The sequence below is a fragment of the Cebus imitator genome, unplaced genomic scaffold (genome assembly GCF_001604975.1).
Source record: "Cebus imitator isolate Cc_AM_T3 unplaced genomic scaffold, Cebus_imitator-1.0 Scaffold72, whole genome shotgun sequence".
Classification (NCBI taxonomy): Eukaryota; Metazoa; Chordata; class Mammalia; order Primates; family Cebidae; genus Cebus; species Cebus imitator.
The window spans coordinates 6,904,404-6,921,884 of NW_016107387.1; the positions used below are offsets into that span (position 1 = coordinate 6,904,404).

At 52.8% G+C, this 17,481-nt stretch overlaps 1 protein-coding gene across 6 annotated transcripts in view; it reads right to left on the minus strand.

Moving 5' to 3' along the window:
- ACAP1 (ArfGAP with coiled-coil, ankyrin repeat and PH domains 1) overlaps positions 1-17,347 on the minus strand; it is an 18,960-nt gene extending 1,613 nt beyond the window's left edge. Inside the window, exons 1-19 of one of the 6 annotated variants that reach the window (XM_037739665.1) lie at positions 16,987-17,347; positions 15,768-16,680; positions 15,200-15,307; positions 9,315-9,434; positions 9,057-9,110; positions 8,913-8,971; positions 7,735-7,918; positions 7,558-7,602; positions 7,352-7,447; positions 7,171-7,245; positions 6,323-6,432; positions 3,871-3,922; positions 3,675-3,775; positions 2,620-2,743; positions 2,305-2,516; positions 1,568-1,637; positions 1,341-1,435; positions 1,086-1,255; positions 375-547 (exon numbers count right to left, since the gene is read on the minus strand). In XM_037739665.1, the coding sequence (XP_037595593.1) occupies positions 375-547; positions 1,086-1,255; positions 1,341-1,435; positions 1,568-1,637; positions 2,305-2,516; positions 2,620-2,743; positions 3,675-3,775; positions 3,871-3,922; positions 6,323-6,432; positions 7,171-7,245; positions 7,352-7,447; positions 7,558-7,602; positions 7,735-7,918; positions 8,913-8,971; positions 9,057-9,110; positions 9,315-9,434; positions 15,200-15,298 (1,839 nt within the window). In that variant the 5' untranslated portion in view covers positions 15,299-15,307; positions 15,768-16,680; positions 16,987-17,347. Of the gene's footprint in view, positions 1-374; positions 548-1,085; positions 1,256-1,340; positions 1,436-1,567; positions 1,638-2,304; positions 2,517-2,619; positions 2,744-3,674; positions 3,776-3,870; positions 3,923-6,322; positions 6,433-7,170; positions 7,246-7,351; positions 7,448-7,557; positions 7,603-7,734; positions 7,919-8,912; positions 8,972-9,056; positions 9,111-9,314; positions 9,435-9,745; positions 9,925-12,764; positions 12,800-15,180; positions 15,308-15,767 lie in introns of those variants that run through there. The other 5 variants (XM_017531651.2, XM_037739664.1, XM_017531650.2 and 2 more) reach the window with 5 other exon arrangements.
- Between the last annotated feature and the right edge of the window lie 134 nt (positions 17,348-17,481).

Consider the following 17,481-nt stretch of genomic DNA (forward strand, 5'->3'; position numbering starts at 1 on the left):
AGACAGGGTTTCTCCATGTTGGTCAGGCTGGCCTCAAACTCCCAACCTCAGGTGATCCACCAGCCTCAGCTTCCCAAAGTGCTGAGATTACAGGTGTGAGCCTCCCTGCCTGGCTGTTATCCCTATTTTACAGATGAGACAGAGGTTAATAACTTGTTAAAAGTCTCCTGTGAGGGGTGAGAGCTTGGGTTCAAACTTGGGTTCTCTGCCTCCAAATCACACACTCTTAGCAACCAGTCTCTATTGCTTCTCTCTCCCTATGGGTGGGGGCCCTAGGGAACAGGTGTCAGGAAGAGGAGATAAGGGCAGGACCCAGAGTCAGGAGTAGGTGTCACAGCTCTAGGGTGGGGTGGGGAGGTTGGCAGGGCTCTCACAGCAGCTGTGGCCTGGATCAGTGGCGTGGCATTCTCTTGGCCTCCATTGACCCAGTTGACATCAGCTCCATGGGCAAGGGCATCGGCCATAGTGGGAAGAGATGGAGGATGTCCAGATGCTCGAAACAGCAGGGCACCAGGGTGCAGGCTTCCCAGGTCCTCAGACAGGGGCTCTGTTTGGGGGATTTGGTTCTGTTAGGGGGAAGCAGCTCCAAGTCCAGGAAGAAAACCCTTAGCACGGTGCCCCAATGTCATAATGGGACAGGTCTCTTCTGAATTGTGGGGAGGCTTGGGACTGTGGAGGAGTGGAGTGATGCAGGCATGGGTATGTGTACGTGTAGGAGCCTCTAGGGTGTGGGGAGACACGGCATCATCACCCGATCCAGTCCAACCACCGGATGACACACAGGTGAGCAGCCTCCTAGACACTTGGCCTCAGCTCTCAAGCCCTGCCACTCCAGCCAAACCCACCCCCACTCCCTCTCCTTTTCTCATGCTGCTGACACCCCTTATCCTCCCTGCCTACGCCCAGCCCCACACTCCTTCCCATTCTTCATGTGACACTCCACCATAACCCCTGCAACTGCAGTCTGGTCCTGCCAACATGCTCCAGGGGAAAGCCTTGGCCTTACCCTGTGTGCCTCCCTACGGAACCTGGCACAGGGCTGAGCACATAGAAGATGTTCAATGAATGCCCAACCAGCCCTATACCTGGCTTGGATCTCAAGCTTCCTGGCCGAGGCCTGATGGAAGGCTTCGGGGGCACAGGAGGCTGTCCCCTTGGGGGCCCCCGGCCACCTCTTCGCCCTCGAATCTCAGGCAGCTTGGTCAGGAACTTCTTCTCCACATATTTAGCTTGAATCCAGGCCTCTTTCTCCTGTCTGTGGGAGGGGAGAAGCAGACAGTCTTCCCACTTCTTGCTCCAGGTTCCCCCCATTCCCCTAGGAGGCTGAACCCCAAGCTCACCGGGAGCAGCTGGGCCCTGGTTTCTTCACTGCCATGGCCTCCACACGGGCCTCATAGATCTGGTTGATGATGACATTTCCCAGCTCACACATGAGCTTTAGGAGGCCCAGACAGAGTCAGAGACAGGGTGACGGTGAGTATCTGTCTCCTCAGGGCTCAGGCCCCTGCACCCCCATGTCCTTGCCCCCCACGTTCTTGCCCCCAATGTTCACAATACTCCAAGTTACCTTCACTAGTTCTGGCTCCCATGAGTCAAGGGTCAGAGACCGGACTTTGGAGAAGTGAACACCAAGACTCCTGGAGGGCCAGAGGGGAGGGTCAGGCCCTGTATGGGGAGTGGCCTGGGGAGCTGCGCTGCTCCTGGACACTGGGAGGCAAGGCCAGCAGGGGACCCCATGCAGAGGTGCTGGCCCAGGAGGCAGGGCAGCTGTGGCCATGTAGCCACCATGTAGCCTCTGCCTGGCCCCACAGGACCCTGCCTGGTCACCATTCCTTCTTCCTTAGGTTTCATTTCAAGGCCCTCATTGCTCTAGCCACCTCCCTTCCTAGTGACACTTTAGCCTGGACAGTCTCTCCCATGTCACCCCCCGTCCCTCCTTCCACCACACTGAGGTGGGGGGTGAGGGCTCTAGAGACTTCCTAAGGCCTCATGACCTCTTCTCTGTCTGGTCTTCATTGGCTTCCCCACCCTCAGCAACCTTGACTCTACATTTCTTCCAACCAAGCCAACAAACTGGGTGTCCCCCAATTCTGGCCAGACTAGGATACAGATGGGCTAGGCCCACCTGGGTTCAACTGGCAGCCCACAGGCTTGGGCCCAGGCCTGGTGCCCAATGACAAAGCCAGAAGCTAAGAGAGGAAGGCAGGACAGGGAAGGAAAGAGGGGCCTGTGTGATGAGCTCTATATTGGGAGCTGCACTGTAACCTGAAGGAGCATGGCTCATGCTTGGGCTTAGGGAGTGACCTGTGGATGCCGGAACACTCAATGCAGAGGGTGACACCAAGGTTGATGCTGGCCCACTCCGGGGCTGGCTCCCGGCAGTCGCAGCACTGGGCATTGCCATCCACACTCTGTACCTGGGCTGCCACGTGCCCAACTCCCCCAGGCTCCCTTCCCCTGGCCATTCCACCAGAGCCCAGGGTGGCAGCAGAGCCTATGGCCAGATGTCCCGAGCCCTGAGAGAGAGGGGGAGAAAGGGTGGCCGAGGGGCCTAGGGTAAGAGGTGCCCCATCCCCACAGGCAGCCTGGCTCTGCATCCCCACCCCCAGGTTAAGGTACCTGGCCCAGACCCCTGGGGCTGTCATCAAGGTGAGACTGACTGAAGGCGGAAGCGATGCTGCTCTGCACAGCACTGACCCACAGCTGCAGGAGGCGCTCTGAGTCAGCCTGGAGGAAGCAGGACCTAGGTAGGAGGGTGAGGGAGAGAGTAGCGGGGTCTGAGGCTGGGAAGCAAAGTGGCAGGATGGGCAGGCTGACACTGAGCCAGTATTCAGCCAGTCCCAGTTATATTGAAAGACTTCTAGCCAGGTGCGGTGGCTCACACCTGTAATTCCAGAATTTTGGGAGGCGGAGGCAGGTGGATCACAAGGTCAGGAGTTCAATACCAGCCTGGCCAATATGGTGAAAACCCATCTCTACTAAAAAAAATACAAAAAGTTAGCTGGGTGTTGTCTTGTGCACCTGTTGTCCCAGCTGCTCGGGAGGCGAGACAGGAGAATTGCTTGAACCTGGGAGGCGGAGGTTTCAGTGAGCCAAGATAACACCTCCACTGCACACTCCAGCCTGGGCGACAGAGCAAGACTTTGTCTCAAAAAAAAGGACTTCTAGCCAAGCACGGTGGCTCACACCTGTAATCCCAGCACTTTGGGAGGCTGAGGGGGGTAGATCATGAGGTCAAGAGTTTAAGACCAGCCTGGCCAACATGGTGAAACCCTGTCTCTACTAAAAATACAAAAATTAGCCAGGTGCGGTGGCAGGCGCCTGTAATCCCAGCTACTCCGGAGGCTGAGGCAGGAGAATCGCTTGAACCTGGGGGTGGGGGGGCGGAGGTTGCAGTGAGCCAAGATCGTGCCACTGCACTTCAGTTTGGGCGACAGAGTGAGACTCTGTCTCAAAAAAAAAAAGAAAAAAAGAAAAGGACTCTGTACCAGTTGGTAATATTCTCCTAAATATCCCCCATCACCCTGTACCCTCTCCCACAACAGCCCCCCAATCTAGCTGCCAAAGGGTTAAGGTCTGGAGCTGCATGGGGGGCCTCCATTGTGGTGGGCCCTGCCTTTCAGATTGGTAACTATTTAGATATATTAGAGTATCAACCTGGCGATTGCACTCACTTGCTGGTGGACACCACCTCAAAGCAGAACCGCCTTTCTGAGTCAGGGCAGAGTTTGACTGTGCAGAGACGAAGGTCGTCCACCACCACAGTCACAGGGTCCTGGCAGGACAAGGTGAAAGGGGGATGGATGTCCAGCCTCAGGCAAAGGCTGAGTCTCCCTGGGGCCCAGGCACCCAGGACCCAGGCCTACTCACCTTGTACTTCTTCTGGTAAACCAGTTGGTTGCTCTGAATGGTGAACCAGCGTCTGTAGATGGAAATCATTACAGACATGGGCAGCTTTAGGATGAGGGACGGAGGAGAGGCTGTGCTCTTTGCCCATGAGGATCTTACTGAGAGGAGAGACACCTGGGCTTACTGTTCCATGAGACATTCTAGAGAAGGGTGGACAGTTGTGCAAATTGGAACACCTAAAGGGTGCTGCTATTCATATTCTGGACAACCCAGATTTGACACAGTTATGAAGACAACTTTCCAGCAGATGGCGGTAAAATTCTTTTTCTAATAAAACGACTACTGCTACAATTAAAAAAAAATACTTTTTAGGCTGGGCTCACACCTGTAATCCTGACACTTTGGATCACCTGAGGTCAGGAGTTCAAGACCAGTCTGACCAGTATGGTGAAACTCCGTCTCTACTAAAAATAGGAAAATTAGCTGGGTGGGGTAGTGGGTGTCTGTAATCCCAGGTACTCGGGAAGCTGAGACAGGAGAATTTTTTTTTTTTTTTCTGAGATGGAGTCTTGCTCTGTCACCCAGGCTGGAGGGCAGTGGCTCCATCTCAGCTCACTGCAGCCTCTACCTCCCGGATTCAAACAATTCTACTGCCTCAGACTCCTGAGTAGCTAGGATTACAGGTGTGCGCCACCACTCCCAGCTAATTTTTGTACTTTTAGTAGAGACAGGGTTTCACCATGCTGGCCAGGCTGGTCTCGGACTCCTGACCTCATGATCTGCCCACCTCACCCTCCCAAAGTGCTGGGATTACAGGCGTGAGGCAACCCACCCAGCTGAGACAGGAGAATCTCTTGATCCCTGGAGGCAGAGATTTCAGTGAGCTGAGATTGTGCCACGGCACTTTCCAGTCTGGGCAACAGAGCGAGACGCGATCTCAATATAAATAAATAAATAATTTAAATACTTTAAAAATTAATTTTCTTTCTTTCTCTAGACACCAGTGTTACTTGCCAAGATTGCTAAAATGTTTGACAAATGAAAGTATCAGGCCAGGAGAGGTGGCTCACCGTGCCTGTAATCCCAGCATTTTGGGAGGCTGAGGTGGGTTGATTACCTGAGGTCAGGAGTTTGAGATCAGCCTGACCAACGTGGTCAAACACCATCTCTACTAAAAAAAAAAAAAAAAGAAAAAGAAAAAGAAAGTATCTTGGGGGCTGGTAATCCCAGCACTTTGGGAGGCTGAGGCAGGCAGGTTGCTTGAGGTCAGGAGTTCGAGACCAGCCTGGACAACATGGTGAAACTCTGTCTCTACCAAAAATACAAAAATTAGCCAGGCATGGTGGCACACACCTGTGGTTCCAGGTACTTAGGAAGCTGAGGAGGAAGGATCACTTGTGCTCAGGGAGTAGAGGTTGTAGTGAGATGAGATTGCCCCACTGCATTCCAGGCTGGGCAACAGAGTGACACTCCATCTCAAAAAAACAAAAAACTAAAAAAAGTGTCTTGGGGAAGTGGCTCCATTTTTTAATTTGCACAGAGATCCCACATGGGCTAGCAGTGGCGCTGGAAGGGGAAGGAGTCAAGTCAGAGCATGTCACCATCCTGTTCCAAACTCTGTAGCAGCTCCCAATTGCCCTCAGAGTAAACCCCCAATCCCTACAAAAACCATAGGGCCCTATAATGACTCATGCCCCCATTAGCTCCAATTTCACCTCATACTACTTCCTCCTCCGTCACTCTTTCCAGACCCAGGGCCATCTCCCTGCTCTTCCAAAACCCCAGCTAGCTTAGGGGCTTGGCACTGGCTCTTCCTTCTGTCTAAAACCTTCTTTTCTTCTTTTTTTTTTTTTTTTTTGAGACGGAGTTTCGCTCTTGTTGCCCAGTCTGGAGTACAATGGCACGATCTCAGCTCACCATAACCTCTGCCTCCTGGGTTCAAGTGATTCTCCTGCTGCCTCAGCCTCCCGAGTAGCTGGGATTACAGGCATGCACCACCACTCCCGGCTAATTTTGTATTTTTAGTAGAGATGGTGTTTCTCCATGTTGGTCAGGCTGGTCTCAAACTCCCAACCTAGGGTGATCCGCCTGCCTCAGCCTCCCAGAGTGCTGGGATTACAGGTGTGAGCCACCACGCCTGGCCTCTGTCTAGAACTTTTTTCCCCAAGATATCCTTCAGGTCTTTGTTCAAAAGTTACCTTCTCATGAAGCCCACCCTGCCCAGCTATTTAGAATTGCAACCCCTATCCAGCTCTCCACATCCCTTGCTTCGTTACCTTTCTCCTATAGCACCATCACCTTCTAACATAGCATGTAATGTACTTACTAGGTTTATCGCCTGTCTTCGATGATGGAATGTAAACTCTACAAAGGCAGGGGGTTCATCCGTTTTTCCTTGCAGTGCTTAGCACACTATTACCACTCAAAATACATAATTGGGTGGGGTGGGCTGATCGGGGTGTCCTCTCCTTACCTGCTCCAGGTCTTAAATGCGTTGCTGGCCCGTTTGAAGAGATGTCCTTCCATCACCAGGCCCCCAGGCCCCTCTCTTAAGCCTGGTTCTGGCTCCTCCCCACCCAGCTCCTGGAGGCACAAGAGGATCAGTGAGCAACTGAGGTGGGCAGAGACGACGGCTACAGGTGTCTGCCTCCTGCCCACAGCCCCAGCATCAGCCCCAGGCCTCACTTTCTGCTTTTTGAAAGAAACATTTTTTTTAGATGGAGTCTTGGTCTGTCACCCAGGCTGGAGTGCAGTGGCGCGATCTCGGCTCACTGCAACCTCCACCACCCTGGCTCAAGCAGTTCCCCTGCCTCAGCCTCCCGAGTAACTGGGATTACAGGTGCCCATCACCACACCCAGCCATTTTTTTCTTTTTTTTGTATTTTTAGTAGAGGCGGAGTTTCACCATGTTGGCCAGACTGGTCTCGAACTCCTGACCTGAGCCAATCTGCCCACCTTGGCCTCCCAAAGTGCTGGGATTACAGGCGTGAACCACCGCGCCTGGGCTTTAAATATCTTCTAAAATTTATTTTTAGAGACAGGGTCTTGCTCTTTCACCCAGGCTTAAGTGCAGTGGTGTGATCATAGCTCACTGCAGTCTTGAACTCTTGGGCTCAAGCAATCCTCCCACCTCAGCCTCCCAAGTAGCTAGAACTACAGGTGTGTGCCACCACACCAGCTAATTTAAAAATTTTCTGTAGAGATGGAGTCTCACTACGTTGTGTAGACTAATCTTGAACTCCAGACCTCAAGCGATCCTTCCACCTCAGCCTCCCAATATGCTGGGATGACGGTCATGAGCCACCACACCTGGCCCCTCACCTTCTGTTTCAGCAGCACGTGTCTCTGCTCCATGTCCCTCTTCTCTCGTGCTGAATTCAAGACCAGCTGGTACAACTGGGCACAGGAAGGATATCTCAGATGTCCAAGGCCCCCCTATTAGAAGAGTCGTCTCAGAGCTCCCTAACCTCCTTCCATGACCTGCCTGTGCCCTTGGTCCCACCTGGGCACCCAGCTCCTTGCGATACTGGGCCAGCCGGCTCAGCTCCTCATGGCCCTGCTGGAAATGGGTAGCCTGGGCCTCCACCAAACGCAGCACCTGGGAGACAAGGTGGGCAGGGGCCAGGCTGAGGAGGAACCCCTTTCCCCTTGGTCTTGTGCTCGCAGCAGGCTCCTCTCCACTCTGCCCTCACCCATACCACAACTCACAAACTCCATGATGTCAAACTTCCTCTTGTCCTCAATCACATTGATCTGAGGATGCAAAAAGATCCCAGGTCAGTCTTGAAAACATAGCAACCCTTCCCACTGCACACTGGGGACTCCCCAGCCTCCAGGTGACACCTGAGGCTCTGGTACCCCATGGAGACAGGTTGGGGCAGACACCTGCAGGGCATAATCCAGTGCCCGTCCTCGGTATCCAGCTCGAGCCGTCCTCAAAGCAGCTCCTGCCTCTTCTGCCTCCTGGGCCCGGCGCCTGGGAACCTCTGCGTTGTGAGTCAGAGCAGCCTCCAGGCTCTCAGCCCCTCGCCAGAACTCCCGGCGAGCCTCTCGGAAACCCCGCAGACCTCTGGGGATGGGGACATAACAGAATCGCAGCTGACACCCACCTGCCCCAGCAGAGCATTCCCAAGATAAGGCCCTCATGTCCTTTCAGTTAGTCTCTGCATCATGGGAAACCCGAGGGGATCCCTGGGATGGAAGTCAGACCATCAGAAACCCCCAATCCCACAACTCTGTCACTGGGGAGGCCCCTGTGTTCATGGGAAGAGGGCAGAGGGCTGGTTTCTGGGAAATAAGGTCCCCTTCCCTCCCATCTCACTCCTCTCCTCTTTTGTTTTTGAGACAGGGTCTTGCTCTGTTGCCGAGGCTGGAGTACAGTGGTGCCGTCTCAGCTCACTGCAACCTCTGCCTCCTGGGTTCAAGCAATTCTCCTGCCTCAACCTCCTGAGTAGCTGGGATTATAGACACCTGCCACCACTCCCAGCTAATTTTTTTTTTTTTTTTTTTTGAGATGGAATCTTGCCCTATCACCAAGCTGGAGTGCAGTGGCGATCTTGGCTCACTGCAGTCTCCACGGCTCAAGCGATTCCCTGCCTCAGCCTTGCGAGTAGCTGGCGCTACAAGAGCATGCCACCATGCCTAGCTAATTTTTGTATTTTTAGTAGAGATAGGGTTTCACCATGTTGGCCAGGATGGTCTCGAACTCCTGACCTTGTGATCCACCCGCCTTGGCCTACCAAAGTGCTGGGATTACAGGCATGAACCACCACGCCCGGCCTTTTTTTTTCCTGTTTTTAATAGAGACGGGGTTTTGCCATGTTGGACAGGCTAATCTTGAACTCCTGACCTCAGGCGATCCACCTGCTTTGGCCTCCCAAAGTGCCAGGATCAGAGGCATGAGCCACTGCGCCCAGCCTAATTTTTGTATTTTTTGTGGAGACAGAGTTTCGCCGTGTTGGCCAGGTTGGTCTCAAACTCCTAGGCTCAAGCAATCCTTCCGCCTTGTCTTCCCAAAGTGCTGGGATTATAGGCGTGAGCCACCGCGCCCAGCCCCATCTCACTCCTTGACCAGGGTCTGGATCTGCTGCTGCAGCGTGTGTTGGATGGCATCTAGAAGCTCCTAAGGGAAGGAGAAGTTGGTAGGTTGGGGTGGACCGCAGACGACCTGGCCACCATCCCTGCAATCCCGACCTTCCCCTATTTACCGCATGGCTGTCCAGCTTGTGGTTCAGGCTCACAGTGAATTTCTCCAGACACTCCTAGACAAGAAGAGGCACAGAAAGAGTACCAGGCGTGGGGTGGCAGGGCCCTCCCGACTCGAGTCCCAGCCTGCTGTGGCTGTCTAGGACAGCAGCCCAGGCCTGCTCTGGCCTGGAACCTGCATACCCCAGGCCAGCCCTCCTCTTCCACAGCATCACCTCATCCCAGACCCCCTCCCACCCAGATGCAGACCCTCCACATACCGCCATCATGGGCTCTGGTGGACCCAGGTGGGCCAGGTCACAAATGCCGACAATGAAGGCGCGGCTAGCGGTAAGGTAATGGCGCCCACTTTCCAGGAGACCGGTGCCCAGCTTCAAGAGCTGGGAAAGGAGGAGGGTAACAGGGAGCTGTGCCACCGGCCCCACACCAGGTGATGCCCCCACCCCTGCCCCACTTCCTTTCCCCTTGCCCAGAGCGGTGCTTTCCATTCCTGTCTGGCCTCACTCCCCTCCAGGCTCTCCCTGTATCTAACATACACCTGGTATGTTCTCATTGCTGCTTCTTTATTCCCACCACCTTGGGCCTGAAACCAAATTCCTGCCCATTCCTCTCAGCCTGTCACCAATACCTCTGTCAGCCTTACCTCCAAAACATCTTTCCCTGCCCACACATCTCTTCCTACCCTGCCTACCTGCTTAGATCCAGAGCTCCCTGGAGAGTCCAACCTCCTGCACTGTCTGGATGCTCTACATGGTTGCTATTAAATTCTAGAGGATTGGCCAGTGCGGTGGCTTATGCCTGTAATCACAGCCATTTGGGAGGCTGAGGTGGGCCAATCACTTGAGTTCAGGAGTTCGAGACCAGCCTGGGCAACATGGTGAAACCCATCTCTACTAAAAATACAAAAATTAGCCAGGTGTGGTCGTGCATGCCTGTAGTCCCAGCTACTCAGGTGACTAAGGCAGGAGAACTGCTTGAACCTGGGAGGTTGAGACTGCAGTGAGCTGAGATGGTGCCATGTGACTGTAATCCCAGTTATTTGGGGGGGGCTAAGGCAGGAGAACTGCCTGAACCCAGGAGGTCGAGGCTGCAGTGATCCAAGATGTCGCCACTGCACTTCAGCCTGGGTGACAGTGTGAGACTCTGTCTTGAAAAAACAAAACAAAAAAACTATATATTTTTTTTTTTTGAAAGGGAGTCTCGCACCGTCACCCGGGCTGGAGTGCAGTAGCGCGATCTCAGCGGCTCACTGCAACCTCCGCCTCCCAGGTTCAAGTGATTCTCCTGCCTCAGCCTCCCAAGTAGCTGGGATTACAGGTGCTTGCCACCATGCCTGGCTAAATTTTTTTTGTATTTTTAGTAGAGATGGGGTTTCACCATGTTGGCCAGACTGGTCTGAAACCCCTGACCTCGCGATCCACCTGCCTCAGCCTCCCAAAGTGCTGGGATTACATATAGGCGTGAGCCACTGTGCCTGGCCCAAAATCTATATTATTTGTGGCTAGGAGTTGTCCCATTCTGTACTCACTGCACATTCCCTCATAAATATTAATTCATCATCCAGGCCACAGGTCAGGGCCAAGAGGAGATGTTGGGGTACTCCTGAGGCCCATCCTATCTGGCCCATTTGATTGACAAAGAGACTTGATAGGCCAGGCGCAGTGGCTCACACCTGTAATCCCAACACTTTGGGAGGCCAAGGTGGGTGGATCACCTGAGGTCAGGAGTTGGACACCAGCCTGACCAACATAGTGAAACCCCATCTCTACTAAAAATACAAAATTAGGCCAGGCACAGTGGCTCATGCCTTTCATCCCAGAACTTTGCGAGGCCGAGGCAGGTGGATCACCTGAGGTTGGGAGTTCGAGACCAGCCTGACCAACATGGAAAAGCCCTGTCTCTACTAAAAATACAAAAGTAGCCAGGCGTGGTGGCACATGCCTGTTATCCCAGCTATTCAGGAGGCTGAGGCAGGAGAATTGCTTGAACCCAGGAGGAAAGATTGCAGTGAGCTGAGATTGTGCCATTGCACTTCACCCTGAGGAACAAGAGCGAAACTCTGTCTCAAAAAAAAAAAAAAACAAAAAAGAGGGTGGGCACGGTGGGTCATGCCTGTTATCCCAGCACTTTGGCAGGCCAAGGCGGGAGAATCGCTTGAACCCCGGAGACGAAGGTTGCAGTGAGCCGAGCTCACACCAGGGCGCTCCAATCAATCTGGGCAACAGGCATGAAACTCTGTCTCAAAAAAAAAAAAGAGACTTGGTAAACCTGGAGGGAATGGCTGCCTGAGGAGGGTCTCTCTGGGTGATCAGAACCCAGAGTCAGTCTCCTGAGCCCTGGACCTTGTTACCTGCAGAGTTGCAACTACACTGCCTCTGAGGTGATGCCCCTTGGCTCTGGCCTGAGTCACCATATCTGGGATGGAGCAAGTAAGTGTCCATGGAGCCCTCAGCTCAGCCCAGGATGGCAGGAGACCACCAGGGAGCTCATGTGTGGAAGTCCAGAGCAGCAGGGGCTCAGAAAGCTTGGGCTGTATAGAGGCGTTCAGTTTTGTTGGTCAGCACTTCTGTTGAACTGAAAACCATTTTCTGGGGCTTGTGGAGGCTTCAGGGAAATATAGCTTGACTTGAGAGTGTATGGCAGGTTCAGTAATGCTCAGGAAACTGACCAAGATCAAATCTTATCAGACATCACCATGGGTTGTTTGTGACAAGGGACAAGGTTGTTCACAAATCACTGTGTGAATCTAGGAACTGAGTGTCTAGTTCTTTCCTTAACTGTCTCAGCCCCTGCCCCTTAGATGAGTAAGGAACTTATTCATAAGACTGGACTAGTGACAAACTGGGACATCTGTACAATAGAATAGTACTCAGCAATAAAAAGGAATGAACTGTTGATATGTGCAATGATTTGGATAAACTTCAAAAGCATTAATCTTTTTAAAAATTGATTATTATTTTTAGAGTTGAGGTTTCTATCACCCAGGCTAGAGTACAGTGGTAGAATCATAGCTCAACTGCAGCCTTGAACTCCTGGGTTCAAGGGATCCTCCAGCCTTTGCTTCCTGAGTAGCTGAGACTACAGGCACACACTACCATGCCTGGCTAATTTTTAAAAAATCAGAGACAGGGATCTTGCTATGTTGCCCAGGCTGGTCTTGAGCTTCTGGCCCCAAGCAACCGTCCTGCCTTGACCTCCTGAGTAGTTGGGATGACACTCATGAGCCACCACACCCAGCAGGAGCATTATTCTGAGTGTGAGTGTGTGTGTGTGTGTGTGTGTGTGTGTGTGTGTGTGTGTGTGGTGTCGGGGGGGGGAGCCAAAAAGCCAAATCTCAAAGGGTCACATACTGTATGATTTTATTGATACAACATTCTGGAAATGATAAAAGTAGAGAGATGGAGAACAAATCAGTGGTTGCCACGAATGAGAGAAGAGTGTGGGAAGGGTTAGGGTATCACTGTAAAGGAATTCCTCGTGTCCATTTATATGTTGAATGTAGTGATGGTTAAAGGAATCCATACATGTGATAAAGTACCATAGAATTATATACAAAAAGGCCAAGCGCAGTGGCTCACACCTGTAATCCCAGCACTTTAGGAAGCCAAGGCAGGTGGATCTCGAAGTCAAGAGATGGAGACCATCCTGGCCAACATGGCAAAACCCTGTCTCTAAAAATGCAAAAATTAGCTGGATGTGGTGGCGAGTACCTGTAATCCCAGCTACTCGTGAGGCTGAGGTGGAGAATCGCTTGAACCTGGGAGAGGAAGGTTGCAGTGGGCCAAGATTGCACCACTGCCCTCCAGCCTGGGCAACAGAGTGAGACTCTGTTTCAAAACAAAAAAGAACACACACAAAAGAGTATATGCAAATTGTAAAATCGAAGTAGGGTCTATAGACTCCATTGTTAACTGTAATGTGACAATATTTTTTTTTTTTTTTTTTTTTGAGACGGAGTTTCACTCATGTTACCCAGGCTGGAGTGCAATGGCGCGATCTCGGCTCACCGCAACCTCCGCCTCCTGGGTTCAGGCAATTCTCCTGCCTCAGCCTCCTGAGTAGCTGGGATTACAGGCACGCGCCACCATGCCCAGCTAATGTTTTGTATTTTTAGTAGAGACGGGGTTTCACTATGTTGACCAGGATGGTCTTGATCTCTTGACCTCGTGATCCACCCGCCTCGGCCTCCCAAAGTGCTGGGATTACAGGCTTGAGCCACCGCGCCCGGCCTAATGTGACAATATTAATTTCCTGGTTTTAATAATGTGCTAGTGTTGTATAAGATGTCACCACTGGGGGAGGCTGGGTGATGGGTACATGAGACATCTCCTTACTAGTCTCCTGAGTCAATAATGTACTCAAAATAAAAAGTTGAGGCCATGTGTGATGGCTCACGCCTGTAATTCCAGCACTTTGGGAGGCTGAGGTAGGAGGATCACTTGAGCACAGGAGTTCAAGCATCTGGGACCACAGGTGTGGCCACCACATCTAGTCAATTGTTTAAAATTATTATTTGTAGGCCAGATGCAGTGGCTCACACCTGTAATCCCAGCACTTTGGGAGTCTGAAGCAGGTGGATCATTTGAAGTCAGGAGTTCAAGGCCAGCTTAGCCAACATGGTGAGACCCCCCATCTCTACTAAAAATAAAAAATAAAATTAGACAGGTATCCCAGCTACTTGGGAGGCTGAGGGAGAAGAATCACTTCAACCCTGGAGGCAGAGGTTCTAGTAAGCCGAGATCTTGCCACTGCACTCCAGCCTGGGTGACAGAGCAAGACTCTGTCTCAAATAAATAAATAAATAGGCCAGGCGTGGTGGCTTACACCCGTAATCCAAGTACTTTGGAGGCCAAGGCGGGCGGATCACCTGAGGTCAGGAGTTCAAGACCAGCCTGACGAACATGGTGAAACCCCGTCTTTTTTTTTTTTTTTTTTGAGACGGAGTTTCGCTCTTGTTACCCAGGCTGGAGTGCAATGGCGCGATCTCGGCTCACCGCAACCTCCGCCTCCTGGGTTCAGGCAATTCTCCTGCCTCAGCCTCCTGAGTAGCTGGGATTACAGGCACGCGCCACCATGCCCAGCAAATTTTGTATTTTTAGTAGAGACGGGGTTTCACCATGTTGACCAGGATGGTCTCGATCTCTTGACCTCGTGATCCACCCGTCTCAGCCTCCCAAAGTGCTGGGATTACAGGCGTGAGCCACCGCGCCCGGCCAGAAACTCCATCTTATAAGAAAAAAAAAAAAAAAAAGGAAAAAGAAAAAAAAATAATAAATAATATTATTTGTAGAGACAAAATCTCACCATGTTGCCCATAAAAATAATGTTGCCCACTAAATTTGTGACAATTTGTTACCCAGCAATAAAGAACTAATATATAGCATGCAAATACGTAATGTGTCAGAGGTAAATGTTGCAGAGAAAAGTAAAAAGTAAGGGGAATGAGAGAGGGTGAATTTGTGAACACATGCTGTATGATAAGAGTGTTCAAGGGAGACCTACTGTTTTGAACTGAAATGTTTTGCTGGTTTGTATTCCAGTCAGCCTTTGGGCTCCATGGGAGCAGAAATGATCTTGCCCTCCCTAAATGCCCAAGGCCTGGCACAACGCAGGAGGAGCCCAAGAGCTGAACAAGGAAGTCCAAAAGTAAGTCTTTTTTTTTGAGACGGAGTCTCGCTCTGTTACTCATGATGCAGGGCAGTGGCAGGATCTCGGCTCACTGCAACCTCCACTTCCTGGGTTCAAGTGACTGTCCTGCCTCAGCCTCTGGAGTGGCTGGGACTACAGACACTCGCCACCACACCCCACTGATTTTTGCATTTTTAGTAGAGATGGGATTACCCTTTGTTGGGCAGGTTGGTCTCGAACTCCTGACCTCAGGTGATCCATCTGCCTTGGCCTCCAAAAGTGCTGGGATTACAGGCATGAGCCACCACGCCCAGCCCAAAAGTAAGTCTTGTTTTCCAAGATCTTGAGCTTCTTGAGGGTATAGAATCACCTTTTTTGCTTCTCTGAAGTTTCCAAAATATCTGCCCTCCACAGCATTCAATAATCCCTGGAACGTATGCTCGTCTCCAGCTTTTTCCCTGGCCCCACCCCTCTCAACCTAATTTGCTCCCGGGTCACCTCTCCATGTCAGGGTCACCTTTTCCAGACGGGTCTCCAGTTCTGACACTTCAGCTTCCACCAGCTCAATAGAGGCTCTGGGAAAGAGGGGGGTCATGGGAACAGAGCCTGGGTCCATCTGGTCTGTCTGCCTCTTCACGGGAGATGGAGTCGTAGGGTGGTGGGTGCGGAGGGGAAAGCTGCAGAGCTGAGAGGCTCATCCTCCCGCCCACTTCTGCTCTGCCTAGAAGCTACCACCGCCCAGGCCAGAGCAGGAAGGGTAGAAGGAGGGTGGATGTGGCCAGGGCAGGAAGTTGCTAACCGCCCCAGAGCAGGTGCTGGGGGAGGGGCAGGGGTCCCAGTGAGAGGCAGGAGGGCATGCCAGCTCTCAGGGTGAGGGAGACTGCAGAGGCCAGGAGCAGCATGCAGGGGTGGAGAGCATTGGAGCACCCTGCTTTGATAGCTGGGGTACCACTTTGGCCCACAAGCTCGCTCCTGCCTTTTTGAGGCCTGCTCCCTGAAAGGAGGTCTGGCCTGGGGAAAGGTGTGTGTGTGCTGGGGGTGTTAGACCTTCCCCTCCTTGGCCCCCTAGACCAGGTCACACTTACCGGAAACGCGGGGAGTCCTTGAGACACTCCTCAAAATCCAGCTTGACCGTCATCGCTTGCCTGCTATGGGGCCAGGAGGCCCTGGAGGCTGGGCAAGTGAGGATGCAGGTGGAGGCACTTTCTGTCCCACGAGGGGAGATGATGAGGAAGGAGGAGAGGGTCCTCTGCGGGGAAGGCCCTGGGGGGCACAATTGCTTCCCCAAGGGGAAAGGGGAGTCCTAGGAGGAGCTCTCACCCCACACTTCCAGGCAGTGCTGGGAGGGGCAGGGGCGGGGCCTGGGCGGAGGAGGGGGCCTGAGATCAGAGAAGCCACAGTCCCGCCCTCAGACGATCTGCCAGCTCCTTCCTCCTGGGGGCCCTAACCTGTTTCTCCCTTCGTAGTTGAGTCTTGGGGGCCTGGCAGATCTAGGTTCAAATCCTGACTCTGTCACTTAGAAGTTATGTGCCCCTGGAGGAGCTCTCCGATTCCTCAGTTTTCTCACCTGGAAGATGGGAATGATACTCCCTTCCTCCAGTGCTGCACGAAGTGAAGAAAACGATAGCAGTAAATTCATGGTTCACTAAATTAACTGCATCCATCATTGTCATCCTGCTGCAGCTTGGGCCTTCTCGTGATTCTAGGCTCCTGTGGAGGAGGAGGTCCAGGACCCTGGACCGCTGCCAGCTTTCTTCACTCTGCCCTCGGATTCATCTTTCCTGTGTGTGAACTCCCCTTCCCCCTCCCCTCTCCTCAACAGTGAGCAGGCCCAGCCTGGGCACCCAATTCACAGTCCCAGACTCCTGTTCTTCTGCTTTTTATTGTCCACTTGTAGGGTGGTCAGGAAGGGAAGGGTGCCCCCACTCCCCCCAGCCGGCCTCGCTTTCCATTGTTTTGTTTCCTCTTCCTGAGTCCATCGAAGTCCTAGGGTTTCATCTGGAGAGAAGAGTTTAAGTTCATGGCTTTCTCATACCAGGCATGAGATCTTGTCCATGTGACCGTGGGTCCCCTAGAACCCCCCCACTCAGCTCCTCTACCGCCCTGGCAATGCAAACATCCACTTGCCTCTGCCCAGGCTAAGTCTGCCAGGCTGTGGGGGTTCTGGCTTGGGGGGGTTGGGGTTGCTTCCACTCTCCCTCTCTGAACTCCCTGAGCTCTGCCAGCTCAGCTCCTTGGCCACCAGCCACAGACACCAGCGGGATACCACTTGAGACTCACTGTCTTTGAAGGACAGAGAAATACCTGGAGTGGGGTGGCATGGCAGAGAGGAATCAAGGAGGAGGCATGGAGCCAGCGGGTGGTGCCAAGCTGGAGGGGGTCCCAGCCCCTTCTGAGTCTCCCTGGTTCCTCTCCTGTCCGATGTGGGCCTTGGACTCCATGCTGTTCAGGGCCTTTGCTACCACCTGTTGCTGATGTACTGGTCTGAAAAAATTAAGAGGGCCGGGAAATGGAAGCTTGCCAAGAGACAGGCCCAGGGAGATGGTGGCCTGGTGCCCTCAACAGGCTGCAGTGGTGTCACTGTCACCATCAGGGAGCTCTCCGGGGCCTTGTGATCCCTAAAGGGGCCTCCTATGTGGTCCAGCAGGTGGACCTCAGTGTTTCTGGGGTTCTCAATCAATCACCCAGGTCCAGTGTGCGGAGCCTAGAATCAGGGATCAGGGGTAGGGTACCCATCAGGCTATTGGTTCCCAGCCGTCCTGCCCCCTAGGCTGTCCTGCCCAGGCTCTCACCATCCTG